The 15,556-nt window shown below is 43.8% G+C and overlaps 1 protein-coding gene across 1 annotated transcript in view; it reads left to right on the top strand.

Annotated features, from left to right (window-relative positions):
• Positions 1-15,556, top strand: part of LOC138510186 (spindle assembly abnormal protein 6 homolog) — a 366,238-nt gene that overhangs the window by 167,817 nt on the left and 182,865 nt on the right. Inside the window, exons 5-6 of the mRNA XM_069625671.1 lie at positions 5,052-5,223; positions 10,725-10,802. Coding sequence (XP_069481772.1) covers positions 5,052-5,223; positions 10,725-10,802 — 250 coding nt within the window. The remainder of the gene's footprint in view (positions 1-5,051; positions 5,224-10,724; positions 10,803-15,556) is intronic.

The raw sequence follows: 15,556 nt of genomic DNA, 5'->3' as shown, positions 1-15,556 counted from the left end.
GCTTTCTTCCAGAACCCGCAAAGCTCGGCTGAGGTGAAACTACACACCCTAGATGTGCATAGGGCGGTCCTCTACTATGTAAATAAAACCAGACCGCTAAGGAAAACAGATCAACTGTTTGTCTCCATAGCTACAGGCAGAGAGGGGGGTCGCGTCTCTAAAGGTGCCATCTCGAAGTAGATTAACTGTATCCAGCTGTGTTACTCACTCTCTGAAAAGATTCTGCCTTTTACGCCAAGGGCCCACTCTACTAGAGGCATTGGGGCCACTCTGGCTTTCATTGCAAATGTACCCCTTGACACCATTTGCAAAGCAGCTACTTGGAGCTCTATTCACACTTTTACTCAGCATTACTGCATTGACACCCATTCCAAGGCAGATGCACAAGTGGGACAAGCGGTTCTAAAACACTTATTTGCTCATGACCCTTCTCACATCCCACCTCCTTCTTCTGGTACTGCTCGCTAATCTATGCACAGCATGTGATCTAAGCAGATTCCACAAGCCTCAGAAGGGATACATTACTCACCGTAATCGTATTTCTGATGCTTGTATCTGCTTAGATTCACATGCGACCCACCCTTCCTCCCCTCCGAGAGAAGGCGCATGATTGCTTGTAGTCTTACTTTCTGTCTATCTGCTTGGATTATCTGTACTCACACTACTCCTCATGCTACCTCATGTCAGAAAAAATACAATCTGAGGATCCTAGACGCGTGATGGATCTTGGGTACAGTGGACGTCACACTAGGGATAGTATTACTGGCACGCCCTGTGTCGACGCCCATTTTCGAGTTTCGAAAAACAAACTGTAATACTCTGCAGCTTCCACTAGATGGCCTATGCACAGCATGTGAATCTAAGCAGATACAAGCATCAGAAATACGATTACGGTGAGTAATGTATAATATATATATATATATATATATATATATATATATATATATATATATATATAAACAGGGATCAAAATTAAGATGGGATAAGCAGGAGCTCCTAGGTATCCAGCATTAACCAGTGACCAGGAGATACCACAGAGGGGCAGGGAGCTACTACAGAGAGTTTGCAATATCTATCTTCCACATCCTATGCAAACATATCATTTTGTTCATTATTTGACCCCTAAACTGTATATAATTCTGTATATGCTCTATTATTGCCTGTACTGCTAATTTTCCTGCTCTGCTATGGTTATACTTTGTTGTAACCTAAGTGATGCGCCCGGATGCCTTTGGGCCTGGTACGCTATATAAATAAATAAAATACAAATATACTTTAAATTTTGTATAGATGTGTCCTAATGTTTATTGAATTTCTCAAACATACAAAATTAAAATTACATAGGTGTGTTTGTGCTCTATCAGTTGGCCCTGGTAGCCAAATGTAGCCCCTGATACCTGTTGCTGTCAAGCTAACCAGACTCTTCTAGGCTACAATGGAGCTAAATAGCTCCCAGCTCCCCTTAATTTCCGAAAACTGTATAATGAAATAACTTGCATTGTCTGATAGAAAGTAAACCAGAAAATGTTATGATGCTCAAATGTGTTGTTCCGTGATAAGTTTAACTCTCCTGCCTTGAAAAAGACCTGGGGGTCATATTGGCCCAGTGACAAAATCGCATTAAAGATTGGTTGTTTAACATAAAAAATGCCTTGTTTTATCACAAACTATAATTTGGACCATCCCTGAATATGCCGCTGTATCTCTTCCCTTGATAAGACTGCTGAAGAAGAATACTTTGTTTATACGGTCACAAGATGCTGAGAAAACCTTTGAGACCTTTAAGCAACACTTTATTTCCGCTCAAATTTTATGTCAACCTAATGTTACTCACCCGTTTATTTGTTGAAAGTGATGACTCCTAGGTGATGAAGCAACATAAATCCTATTCCTCCCTGAAACCTGGCTAACTCAAAACTTTAAGGTATTTGCAGATGAATCCATACCGAACAAATTGAAATAAGCCAACAGAGAAGGAAAAAGAGAGGAGGAGGTCTTGCTGTTCCATACATACATACATCACCTAAAGATGGCACCACCACCACCACAAAACATTCAACCCCTCACTAAAGACAAGAATTGTGTGATGGTTCATATTCCACCTCAGAGCCCTAAAGAAAACAAACAGGACACTAGAACAAGAATGGACGAAAAACGACTAAAATAAATCACATACCAAAGACCGATTTGTCTATAGAAAGCCGAAATACATAAAAGAAAATTACAAGCAGCACCTAGAAACATCATAAACATGCTAAGAAACCCAACTGCCTGCAACAATACATACACACAAACTTTGTTATGGCTTTGCTGACCACTTCAAAAACAAAATCACAAACATCCAGCGAGTTAACAAGAGCATGCTCAAAAACACCAACAACTCCCTAACCAGCCAGTGCTGGAACCAATTACAAGACTAAACAACTCCACACCAATTTTTGACAGAAATATTCATGAGTCTAGTGAACAAAAGCAATAGAGGTGGCTCGCCAGCAGATCCTTGCCCCCCAGACATGTACAAGACAATCCTCACCCAAAACACACTTGCAGAATACTTCTGCAACCTCTTCAACCATTGACTAGCAAAAGGAAATGTGCAACAAGCCTTCCAATGGGCATACATGAAGCCATTCCTTAAAGGCTGCTTGAACACGAAGAAGACCTAACCAATTACCAACCACTTTCAAACATCCTGTACTCAGAAAAATACCTAGAAAGGGAAGTGTATGAACAAATCATAGAACATGTAGAAACAAATTGGATACTAGACTGGGCACAAGACAGTTTCACACCCATGAGAGGAATGGAAACGGCATGACTATGTGTGATGATCTAAACACCAACAAAGACTCCTTCCAAAGTTGTTAAAACCTTGGAATATTAATGGACGACATAACACTCGAACTGCAGGTAAACAAAGTAGTAAATAAGTGCTTCTTCCACCTACACACAATCAAGTGGATACTAGCTTTCTTATCCTTTCCAAATCATCTCCCTCGTCATGTCAAGAATAGACTACACCAACAGCATCTGTCTCGGAATGCTGGACTACCTTACCAAAAAACTACTGCAAATACAGAACGCAGGAGCAAGATTACTCACTGAGAGCACAGCGAGTAGGAGTGCTCGCTTTGACATCCGTGCAGAGCCTGCTGACGCAGGTTCGAATCCTGGCAGGGCCAAACTCAGCGTTTCATCCTTCCGAGGGCGATAAATGAGCACCACACACCGTGGGTAATAATGAGCAGTGCTCAGATACCCGAGGGTTCGTAGCGCTATATAAATGCTAAAAAAATTGTTTTTTAATAAAAAAAACACATCACACCAGCACTGAGAACCCTGCATTTGCTACCAGTCAACAAAAAGTATTGTCTTCAAAACACTGTCTAAACCACAGAGCAATACATGGCCAGGGGGTGGAATTTGTACAGGGAAAAATCTCCAACTACAAATCTAACACGAAGGTCGAGTAACGACATTCGCCTCAAACTAAAACAATACTCAAAGCAGAAATTTGGTGCATCAGCATTCTCGGCAAAGCTTTCCAAACATGCCCAAAGGAAATACAAACAGAAGAGCACCTTAAATTCAGATAATTGCTTTAAAAAATGGTCTCTTTAAGTCAGAGCTAAACCAGAAACCCCATCGAAAAGAAACAGCCAACACAAGAGGAACAACCAAAACCCTAATGAACGGGACCATGAATGCCCCAAAGAATTAAAGCATTTTAACACAAATTACCACAGAAGAATATGAACCCTGCCAGTCCAATATAACCACTGCACACAGTGGCACAGACTACTAACCCTACTAAACTCTTTCCAATATCATGCATACTCGCCATAAAACGCCAAACGAAACACACACAAGCCTCTACCGCAGCAGAGACCTACAGCCAAGACAAAACGCACACACTAACCAAACCCAACTAAACACAACACACTACAGAAAACAAAACCAATTGCACACACACAAATGATCCCATACACACTCATACAAACACCACCTAAGCCTTACCAACTAAAAACAAACTCAACACACAGTGACTGGTTTCTCCGGGCTGAAACTACCAACAGAACATGAAAGCTCTTTCGCACTTGCCCTCTCTATTCCACTAAGTCCTCCCAGCCCTCTTTTTTCAGATCCACCAGAGTGCCTAGGTGCGTGGTATAAATCGCAATAACATAACATAACCTACTATTGGAGCTAACCAGGGGCTCGGAATATAGTTGAGTACATAAGGACATTGGGACAAGGCAGCTTGCAGCTCTATAGTACACAAACTTTTCTTTTTCAATTAACTATTGGGGGGGGGTCTTTCAGTATGCCCCCCATCTTCTGTATTTAAGCTACAGCTGACCGAACATGGACAAAATATTGCCAATATATAGCCCAATGGGAGCAAAACAACAATAGGTTTTGCAACTACTTTTATCTTTTTAAATGCCCATAATCTTCATATTTTGAATATTCTGAAACAGATTTAACTCCACGCTTAACTTTTATGGCTCCAAGATGCAGACCATACTCCCTTTACCAATCAGTGCCAAACCCAGTGTCTTCCAGTTCACAACAGCCCTCAAATCCCATACTTTCTAAACTAGACCACTCTTCCCCAAAACACTGCTCAATCATCCATACCACCCAATAGTCATTCGGCTGTACAACACCATCTCCTCAACGTCATCCACATGAATAGTCCTACAAAAAAAAAACAAGATAAAAATGCACCAACCAATGTAAATGACCTCTCATGATGCACGATAACATTCCCATCTAGTGCCAAGAAATTCCGCGTGTGATCTTAACAAGTGAACGTAAATATGTATTTCGTGGAGATTTGGCGAAACAGTTGTTAATTTATTCCTGGGTAGTACTGCTTTGTCTATTTCTGTCTTGTGCACTCAAATGGCTGTCAATGTAGTATTGGACATTTGGGTTAGGGCATTTGAGTCATTAGAGTTGAGGAATAATCAAATAGGTGTCAAGAATGCATCTTTAAATGTTTTATTTCATCACTGTAAATCTGATATGTTTTTTTTTTATTGCAGGTTTTTACTGCAGCTTATTACCTCTTCTAGTGCCCTCGACTGCACATCCCCAACTTTGAATGTAATTGAAACAAATCCCTTCAAGCACCTTACCCACCTCTCGCTCAAGCTTCTGGCTGGCAGTGACAGCGATGTCAAGAAGTACCTGGCAGCCTGCATTAAGCTTTTGAAGGTAAGATTGCATAGTATTTGTTTTTTTACACATTAAATATCTGCAAATCGATGTGGTTTTCACATAGAAAATAACCAAGCATATTCGTTAAACAGCAGAAATATAGCCTTAATTTGCTCCCTTTCCTTGTACTTTAAGTTTGAAAATGATTACTGTGCCGTAGTCCATTTCCTGACAGTTATTTTTATAGTATATTGCACTTAAACCTAATCGATGAATCTGGGGTGCAACATTACGTTTCTGGCGTTCTACATGTTCTTTAAAAGTAAGTGGATAATTTTACTCATTTTGTTTTCGGTAATGTTGTGTTATGTTGATTTTTACAGCGCACCTCTACCACCCAGGGGCAGTTTCCAGGCACTTGCATGGCTCTGCAAGAGAGGTGGGGGGGGGGAGACAGTGTGAGAGGATAGGTTCAGAACATGCAGGAACTGACATCTCGGAGAATTCTTTTGCATATGGGAGTTCGTGGACGAGGCCCTGTGTTTTGTGACCGTATGGGTAAGATTCAGTGCCTCGGGTTTGTGGTAGTGTATTGCATTGGTGTTAGTGTGTTGTGTGGGGGTTGTGGTGGGTTTGGTTGTGTGCACTGGTTAGATACTGTCCATAAGGGATACAGAGACACTGGTAGCCTTAGATGTACGATTACCTGGCGTCTTGATGTGTAATTGCACTGTTGATGGGTTTATGGACTATGTAGGGTGGTTCACTCTAGGTGTGCTTCAGCATCTAGAGATGCTGGGTGTGAACATAGAATTGATGCTTGGTTTATGTGTAGTATGGCTAGCCCAAGGTCTGGTGTAGTGGTGTCAGTTATGTTGGAGGAGCAGGAAGGGGGCAATGGGTTAGTGAGTTGGTCGGTTTGTTGGAGCCTCTGGCGCGCCTCTTTGGGCGTCACTTGACAGCATCTAGCCAGGTTCTTGGTTGTGGTTCTTTGGCCCATCTCGTCTCCTCTCTAGTTGTTTGTCTGTGGTGTTATTGTTGCTGAGGTTGTCATTGTCTGTTCAATAGCCAGGTTTTGAGTCATTTCCTGAAGGTGGTATGGTCTTCTGCAGTTCTAATTTCTTTGGGCATGGTGTTCCAGATGTTAGCAATTCGACGGGAAACGCTGTCCTGCTGAATTTCCTTTTTTTGCATTGTTTTGCCTCTATTTGTTGGTTTTTGTGGAATCACCCTTCCTGGGTGATACCGGCTAATCTTGTCTAGGAGGAATTCAGCTCTTTGTCTGTGCAAGGCTTTGTTTGCGATGCAAAGTGCTTTGAATTTGATGCATTTTTTTTTTTTTACAGGTAACCGGTGTAGGGTTTTCAATGCTGGAGTAATGTGGTCTTTCAATCTAGTCTCAATAGGATCCTGGCTGATGTATTTTGTACTCTGGAATTTCTTGGTGAGTCTTTGTCATTCCTAGGTAGAGGCTGTTTGCGTAGTCGATTCTTGTAAATATCGGGGATATGATTGTGGGGGGAAGGAGAAGTAGGGGAGTAATCTTCTGAGTAGTTTTAGGAGGAAGAAGATTTTTTTTTTTCTTTTTTTTTGGTGATTGCTTTGACTTGCGGTTGCAGGGATAGTCCTTTGTCCATTAGTATTCCTAGGTTATTTACTACATTGGTAGTCTCTGGTTGTATTCCCATGCCAGTCAGCCAGTCCAGTTGTGGATTCCCTCGGTCAGAACCTACGGGTGAGAGCATTATTTCCATTTTTGCTGGGTTCAGTTTAAGGTTGTTCGTTGTCATCCAATTGTAGATGTCTGTGAGGCAGTTGTGGCTGTTATTTTGTTCCTGGGTTCTCTTTGTTTTCACAATCAGTTGTGTGTTGTTTATGTAGTTAAAGGCGGTAAGTCCATGGGTTCAAATGATTTTCATCAGCGGGCACATGTAGGTGTTGAAAAGAAGAGGAGAGAGGCTGGGTCCCTGTGGGATTCCGAGGATATGTTTTTGGTGTTTGAGGTGAACGGTGGTAGGTAAGTTCTTTCGGTTCGGTTTGTTAGGAATGATGCAAGCCACTTTAGTGCGGATTCCTGTATGCCACATTACATCCGTCTTCTTATGTGTTGCTTGGTTGATTGTGTCAGATGCCGATGAGGTGTCCAATAGTATGAGGGCCAATTGGGCATAGTTGTCTGCATTTATTTTCAAGTTGTCCCATATCGATAGGATTGCTGATTCTGTTCCTATCATTGGTCTGAAGCTAGCTTGTGACCAGTCGAGTATTCCGTTTGTTTCAACGTATTTAAGTAGGATTTTGTACACGTGGTACAGCAGGATCTTTGCTGGGCAGTGCAGGTTGGATATCAGTCTGTAGTTGCCTTGGTCTTCTGTGCTTCCTGATTCCTTTTTTATCAGTGGTTTAATGTATGCTGATCTGAAGGAGGACAGTACTATTCCTCTTTTGAGTGATAGATTAATTAGGTTTCCGGATGTGTGTCACTGGGGTTCTGTGTTTGAGGATTCCTTTGAAGATGTCAGGGGGTCAGAAGTCCATTGGCAATCCTGCAAGTTTGGTGTCCTTGATCAGTGTGGCCAAGGTTTCTTCTGTGATTGGTTCTAGGCAGTTGCATTTTGCTGTAGTCTGCATTTCGCCTGGTGTCTGTGGTCCGGTAGTCAAGGTTGTATTTAACCTGGCTAGGTTGATGGTCTCCTGTATTGTATCTGTTTTTGATGTCAGGTGGTTGGTGATGTTGCCACAAAGTGTTTGTGTTGGGATGATGAAATTATTGGCAGAAGAAGGGTTTTTTATCTCTTTGATGATTTGAAGAGTTCTTTCTGTGGTTCGTTTCTATTCTTGTGGCGTAATAGTATTTTGTTGCTTGAAGGGCTGTTGACTTGTATAGTTTGTTGTCTTTGGCATTTCATTTTGTCTGGTTGGATGTATTGTTCTCTCAATTCATTTCCTTTTTACAGGTTTTTTTTTTTTTTTAACTTTCAGTTCTTTTGTGAACCATTTTGCTGCCAGTTTTTCAGGTGTTGCTTTCAATGTTTTTGCTGGAAGGTTTGTTAGGGCCTCTAGATGTAGGTTCTTCCAGTTTCTTTTCTTGCTGGCATGGAGTATCACCTTTCCGGCCGGTAGGTGGGTTTGGGGTGTGGTGTAGAATGGTATCAAGTAGAGGACACTCCATAGCATTGGTGTAGGTGACGCAGATGCGCATAGTCCTTCCCTGCAGAAAACTGCATCCAGGGTGTGCCCTGCGTTGTGGGTGGATCCATTCCATATACTATTGGCTTGAAATTCAAAGTTCCAGGAGTGTGCAGAGTGAGTTTGCTGTGGATTTGTTTTCTTTTTCGAACCAGATTTTGAAGTCTCCCAATATGACTAGGTTGTTCTGGTAGGTTGATAAAATGGTGGTCGCGTCTGCTAATTTTGTTGCAAAGTTGGGGTTGTAAGAAGATTGTCTGTAGATAAGGAGGAATACTATGTTGGTTTGGTCAGTTGAGTTCAATCCTGATGAGGATGGATTTACAGTCTTCTACATTGCTTGTGATGAGTCGAAATGCTTGGATGTGTTCCTTGTGTATGATTGCGATTCCACCCCCTCTTCGGTTTTCTCTGTATTAATTTAAAATGGTCTGTTATGGCTTTGTTCAAAATGGCTTTGTAGTTGCCCAATAAGCAGGTTTCTGTATGAAAGAGCACCTCTGTGCCTCCTTCACTTAGGTCATGGACTACCATTGAGTGTTTTGCCATGGATCTAACGTTGAGAAGGCTGCAGTGTAGTTTGTTTGATTTTCCTTTCGGGTTGTTGTTTGTGTTGTTGGTTCGGTTTGGTGTGTTGTCGGTTTGGTTTCCGTTGCTGGTAGTTCTTTCCTGGTTTAACCTGTTGGGCGGTGTGGTTCTTTGATGATCGGTCTCTTTGTTGAGTAGACTGATAAGGTTTATGGCGGGTTGGTTAGCTTTGGTTCGTTCTGTGTGGTGAATTGTGTTGGTACCCGTTCGTCGTTCCAGTCTTTGGTAATGTAGGGCATGTAGAGGGAAATGGATTCAAGTTTGTCCCTAATTGTGATTGGAGTATTGACTATCGTGTAGACCGATTTGGGGAGGTTTATTAGTTATTGTGTTGCATTTGGCGTTCCGCTGGGGTCTGTATTACTACCACTTATTGCTTGTCAGTTTGTTGTTGCTGTTCAGTTTTTGCTTACAAAGCAGTCGTCGTAGCAACACTTAGACTTGGGGCACCTGGATAGAGGGGCACAACAGTAGAAGCAGCAACATTAGACCTGGGACACCTGGATAGAGGGACGAGGGCCTAAAGAGGGGGCATAATAGTAGATGCAGAAACACTAAATTTATGTGTTACCAAAACAGTTTGTCTAAATTGAGATATTACTAACACAATCTACCTAGATGTGAGATATGGCTGACTTACGCAATGTACCTAGATGCGCAATATGGTTCAGTGATGGTTGGCCTAGGTGCTGGATGTGGCTAACATACGAGTATGCAGCTGCCTACAGGCTTTTAGATAATTGTATGATAGGATAATAATATGGGTCGGACAGTCTAATGGGGAGCAGTAATTGCTGGCTAACCTGTCCAAACCTCACCTACCTTGTCAGTGGCTGCTGGTTGATGGCTGCAGGCACCACAGGCCAACACCGTCTGGAGCGGCTTCTTCTTCAGGAGGTGCCCTTTGCCTCAGGGTCCTTTGCCGGAGGGGCCTGAAACGGACAGGGGCTGCCCTGGGATGATGACTTAAGTGCTGGAAGGCCTGTTCGGAGGCCTGGGATGTGTTGGGGAGTGCGGGGGGTGCAGTAGTAGGGCAAAAGCCAGGAAGCAGGGTCAGGAGGGGGCAGTGGAGGGTGGATTAAGGCAGGGGATACTTTTTTTTACATTACAAAGTAGGCCCAAATAACCAAATAAAATGTAAGTAAAACAAAGATTGAGATGAGGGTGGCAACAGGCACACTTGCCCAAAGGCAACTCAAGCTAAATCCGGTGCACGGCTTGGTGTTGTTGGGCCTGGAACCCTGCTAGGGTTTGACCAGAGAAAACTGGCCAATCAGGAGTGGTGGGAGGACTAGCAGGTGGGACGGGAAGCGCACTAGGAAGTGGCTACCAGAGAGGACTATGGGGGTCACATATGGTGCAGGAGAGCTCCGAAAATGGTTTAACCAAATAAAATGCAAGTCAAACAAAGATTGAGATGATGGGGGGGGGGGGGGGGCAGGAACAGGGAGAAATTGTCCAATATGCGCAGCTATAATGCAACACCAGAAATACATTTCTTTTAAAGCCTGTTTTTAATTGCAATAAAGCTGAATCGCAACAGTTTCACTGCTCTCGAGGGAAGAATTTGCAATGTAAACCACTTTCTGAGGTATTTGTGCGGTTATTTTTACGCAGATTCGTTTTTGCCATTTTCATGGTTTATTGGAACTTTGTGGCTGCTTTCTTCAGCAAACCAATTTTAAGATCACATTTAATGTTTTTTTATGCTATTTAAACGAGAGATAATGCTCTACAATCAAAGTTTAAACTAAATGAACAAAAAGATGTATTTTTTTCAGTCAGAAAACAGCATTTTGGAGGAGAAGCTTCAGAGATCAGAGGAGGAGCTGTCCAAAAGATTAAGTTTAACTCAACAGGTAAATTATACAATTTGTAAGTGTGATTGTAAAAACCCTCTAGGCGTTACTGAAATTGTGGTACATACTTACTGTCGGCGTGTACAGGACTTTAGTCATGTGCATTTAGTTACTGGAAGTCTTTTACAGAAAAGCAGGGCACAAATTGCATTATGACTCTAGGCAAACATTGTTTTACTCTGCTGTGTGATTCAGGAAAATAATAGGGTCCTTATGCCCCAAGCAACAACCTTGGGCGCTGCTCCTCACAAAGAGATAGGTGAAAGGGTAACTGTGGTCTGTCTCAGTAACTGGGTGTGGTCCTGAGAACTGAGAGTGACATCAAAAGATTAATGACTGAGGACCTCACCCCACAGCTTGGAAGAGATTTGAGATTCCTGCTTCCTGAGATACAGTGCTGCTAACCAGGTAGGGGAAGCTTTGCACTGCCCCTGACTGAGGCTACTCCTGCTTCAAGGGAGCGTTACGACCCTCCTCGCCAGAACAGGAAGGAGTCCACAAAGCGTGCTGAAACTGACTGCAGAATGTATTGCTTTGACAGACCGAGACGGAGATAGAGAGAGAGACACACACAGACAGACAGACAGACAGACAGACACTGCTGTTAGATTGTGCCAGCAGAAGTCCCGTCCTAGGTGACACCAGAAAACAAATTACTGACAAACCCTAGTCCAGATTAATGGGGAGAGCAGGGGGATATGATATGGCATTAATAAAGTGCCTATACACAAGTGTTACCCCTAGGTGGGGAAATATAGGCCTGCAGTCTTGACACAAAGTCCAACTCTGAGCCACTTTAAATATCTTCCTGAGCAATGTTTGCCAGTGAAGCCACCCAGTAAAAGGGGATAGGCAAGTTCTCCTGCCACAGATCTCCCAAAAGAAACCTTTACTTAACCTCACTCTCCATTCATCAGCCTATACATCTCCCCTTACAAACCGCCCCAGAGACTCCCACTTACGGCTGTGTTCTACCTTGGAAGGGTAATCCCGCACAATGGTTTGCAAATCCCTTTATCTAATTCTCCCCTTTCAAGTTGTTGCTGGTAATCTTCACCTCCCCAATGGCAGCTAAGGTTGTGTGCATAGTACCGATGACCCAAATCGGATCCATGAGGAAATGATGAACCTTGAAGGAAAGAAATGCGTAAGTAGATTACTGTAATGCTAGCTCTGCTGCATAATGCACTTTTATACATAGGCACTTGCACATGGTTGTCCATTGCATGTTCGCCCGCTTATAAGAGCATGATTGAGTTGTCTGATAACTTATACGACATTCATGTTAACTAAAAGAGGGCGAGCCACCCAGATCGCTGCATAGCATCTTGGACAGGAGTCTTCACTCTTTGGCTCTCCAGATGTTTTGGACAACTGCTCCCATCAGCCCTAGACAGCATAGACTATGTTGACGGATCATGGCAGTTATAGTTTAACACTTACAGATCCCGGCAGTGGACGTTACCTGCAGAGCTGCAACTGGGCCAGGGCAGCTGGTTGCGTAGGATGGGAGGGCAGCGGAAGGGGGGATTGTGGACCCCCCCTCACCCTTTATGTACAGGATGTAGAAAGCCTGAAAAAAAGGTACGTGCAGCCACTGGCTCCGCTTGGCCTCGGGGCAAAAGCTAATTTAGCAGGTAAATAAATAATTCTGGCCTGTGCACAGCTTGGAGCATGGTGGTGACGTGGACCCGTAATGGGGTGCGCGTCCCAAGCTTCAAATAATGCTTTGTTGTCTGCATGTAGCCTTTCAGGTTACTCGCAGATAGTAACATTTGGAGGCTAGCCGGCGCTGAGGGTGTGGCCCAGCCAGTATGATCTTTTACGGAAACAGCAGCGCAGTTGGAGTTTACACAACTCTTTTAACTTCCTTTTTCTAACTTTCGGTAAGCACGTTCGCTGCTTGATAGCCAATGGCATTTGATTTGTTGGGGGTGGGCCTGTGAGTTGCATTGAAACGATTTGTAGCATCCTGAGCCAGGGCAGGGTCAGGCCTGGAAAGGTCAAGCTGTTAACCAAGCGGACTCTGGCAGAACATGTGAGCTGATTAGTTTGGTATGGTTAAGTTTTTATATATATATATATATATATATATATATATATATATATATTAAGAATCTAATGAATCCCTGCCTAAATTGTGCGCAATCTGGGTCTGCTGGCAGGCCAGGAGCCATGCCCACTCACAACAACGGTTATCTCATGTGTTTAAACTGGTGGCCACTGTGCGCATGGCTGGCGAGATGTTGATGTAATTAGCATTTTTGCTAATTATCCTAATCGCTGTTATTGCCCTTTGCTCCGACTCTATTATTCACTTGCCAGCTGCAGGCTGGGCAGCTCAGGGCAGTGGGCCAGAGTCATGGAGTTATGGCGTTAAACCGGTTAGGAACTGTGCTGTGCCTCTCTCTCCCGACCATCCTGAAGCCCCGCTGTCCTCAGATACCTGACGTTTTCCGTGAGTTCAGCACAAAGGCGTGACTCAATAGAAGAGTTTTAAGTTATGGTGACCCGGATTATAACGTGACCAAATGAGAGCTACTCATCGCCCATTATCAGAATTGCTGGTGTACATGATATCCAGAAACTGAACCATAGCGAAGCTCAGTTAATGTCAATGCCGAGCTAATGATGCCAGTTAATCATGACAGAAACAATGTAGGAGCTATGCAGATATCTTGTTAAGTTTCTTCCAAATGAATCCCAGAAGATGGTGCTCTTCACTGTTGAACATTTACATGACATAATTAATCGCCTATTTCAAGTTAATGACTTTTTTGGGTCTAAACGTTAGCAGCTTTCGAATGTTGTAGGAATAATGTAATATTTTCTCTCCAGAAATCTCTGCACAGATGTCTTGTCCTAATCCTGATTTTTCGCACAACCTTCTGAAGTATTGTCCCGCGGAGTATGTAATATTCCTGCACTTAACTTCATTCTCAGTAGTGTGTAGATTAGACATTTAGGGGCAAGGGATATTTCCAGATGTATTTAAATCTTTCAGTTTCGTATTTCGTGGTCAGCAGCAATAGCATTATATGGGAAATAACTAAAAAGGACACATTTGTGGTAACTTATCCGTTTTTTCATCGTGCCATTGTCGCAGTGGAAAATCTGCAAAGGCACCACAGATGTGACATGATAGAACCACAAAACGCAGAAAGCAGCATCCCTTCTCCATTCATGTTTTCATTTCAGACTTGCGTTCTTCAGCCATTCGTCGCCTTCCTTCAGTCACACTACCTGATGGACAGCTGTAGGTCACATCATCAGGGCCTTGCAGTCCGATTTGCTGAGCACGAATGCTTGATATTTAACTGTGCAGGTGGTCATGTTTTAAAACCATTAATAGGCACACAATTACAATTTGCTTGAATCCTAAATGAGTCATTTAAAGTTTGGAGGATCCTTTCCTGGTTAATGGCCGTCTGTCTTTGTTTTGCTCTGCAGCGGGCAATGCACCTGTCCCGTGATAATATGCAGCCACATGATATGGTATGGCATTTATAACGCGCCTATACACAAGTGTTTCAACGGCGCAACGATGCAAGGGAGGGGGAACAAAGGGAGGATAGACAATGATCCTACTAGGCCAGGTGTCATTCAGATCGTGCAAGTGCATGGGAAGGGGAAAGGAGGAAAGTGCGGGAGGAAGGTGGGATGGACAGTGCAGTACATGAGTATAGAATAAAACAAGAAGTAAAGGTAATGGCCAGCAGGTTTCAAGTGCAAAGGTAAGTGCAGACATCAGGGGTCAGGTGCTGGTAGTGGGACTGTAAGGATACAGAAACAGTCCCCAAGAGCTGAGGTTGCCAGGCAGGCAGTGCAGTTGTGTGTGACTGGAGGCGGAGGGACCTGGGTGCGAGAACAGAGGTTGGCCAGGTTACCAGTGCAGATTCAGTTTCAGCCAGGAGGTCAGCAGGGAAGGGTAGGAGAAAAGGAAGAAGCAACGAGAAAGGTTTTGAGGTGCTTCCAGAACCGGAAATGGTTCTCCTCAGGTTTAAGGGAGGCAGGAAGGCTGTTCCAGAGGGAGGCCTCAGCCGAATGGAAGAGATCTACCACCACCTCGTTACTTGGAGAAGGGACTGACCCTAAGGAAGTTGGAGGAGGATGAGCGAAGAGCTCGAGAGGGAAGATATTTAGGAAGAGAGAGTTAAAGGTATTGGGGTTCCAGGCCCCAGAAGGCCTTGTGGACAATGCACAGGGTTTTGAACTTGATCCTCGCAGCCACTTGGAGCCAGTGCAGAGATTTCAGTCCTGTAGAGATATGATCCCTGGGCTTGAGGCCAAGGACAAGTCTTGCAGCCCTGTTCTGGAAGAGTTACAGAGGGCGGAGAGTAGAAGCATGCAGATTTAGAAAGAGGCTGTTGCAATAGTCCAGCCTAGAGAGAACCAGAGCTCTGGAGACAGTGAGCTTCTGGGGGAAGGAGAGGAAATGTAGAATACCTCTGAGGAGGTGCAGCTGGTAATGTGACTTCTTACAGATGTCTGAGATGGGAGGAGAGGAGGAGCGTGTGGAGTTGAAGATGACCCTGAGGTTTTTAGCCTCGCAGGTAGGAGCAGGAGGAGGGCCAAGAGAGGCCGGTTAAAGAGCGACAGGAAAGGAGGGGGCGGGTGTACCAATGAGGAGAATCTCAGTCTTACTGGCATTAAGGCAGAGGTCATTGGCTGCTCACTACGCCTGGATAGCAGACAGACATTCAGAGATGAGAGAAGGAGATGAGGTGGCCGCACGTAGCCTGAAAATGAGCTGA

Source organism: Ambystoma mexicanum, chromosome 6p (genome assembly GCF_040938575.1).
Source record: "Ambystoma mexicanum isolate Mex_15411 chromosome 6p, UKY_AmexF1_1, whole genome shotgun sequence".
Taxonomy (NCBI): Eukaryota; Metazoa; Chordata; class Amphibia; order Caudata; family Ambystomatidae; genus Ambystoma; species Ambystoma mexicanum.
The sequence above is the reverse complement of the archived record's forward strand: the minus strand, read 5'-3'. Positions and strand labels throughout refer to the sequence as shown.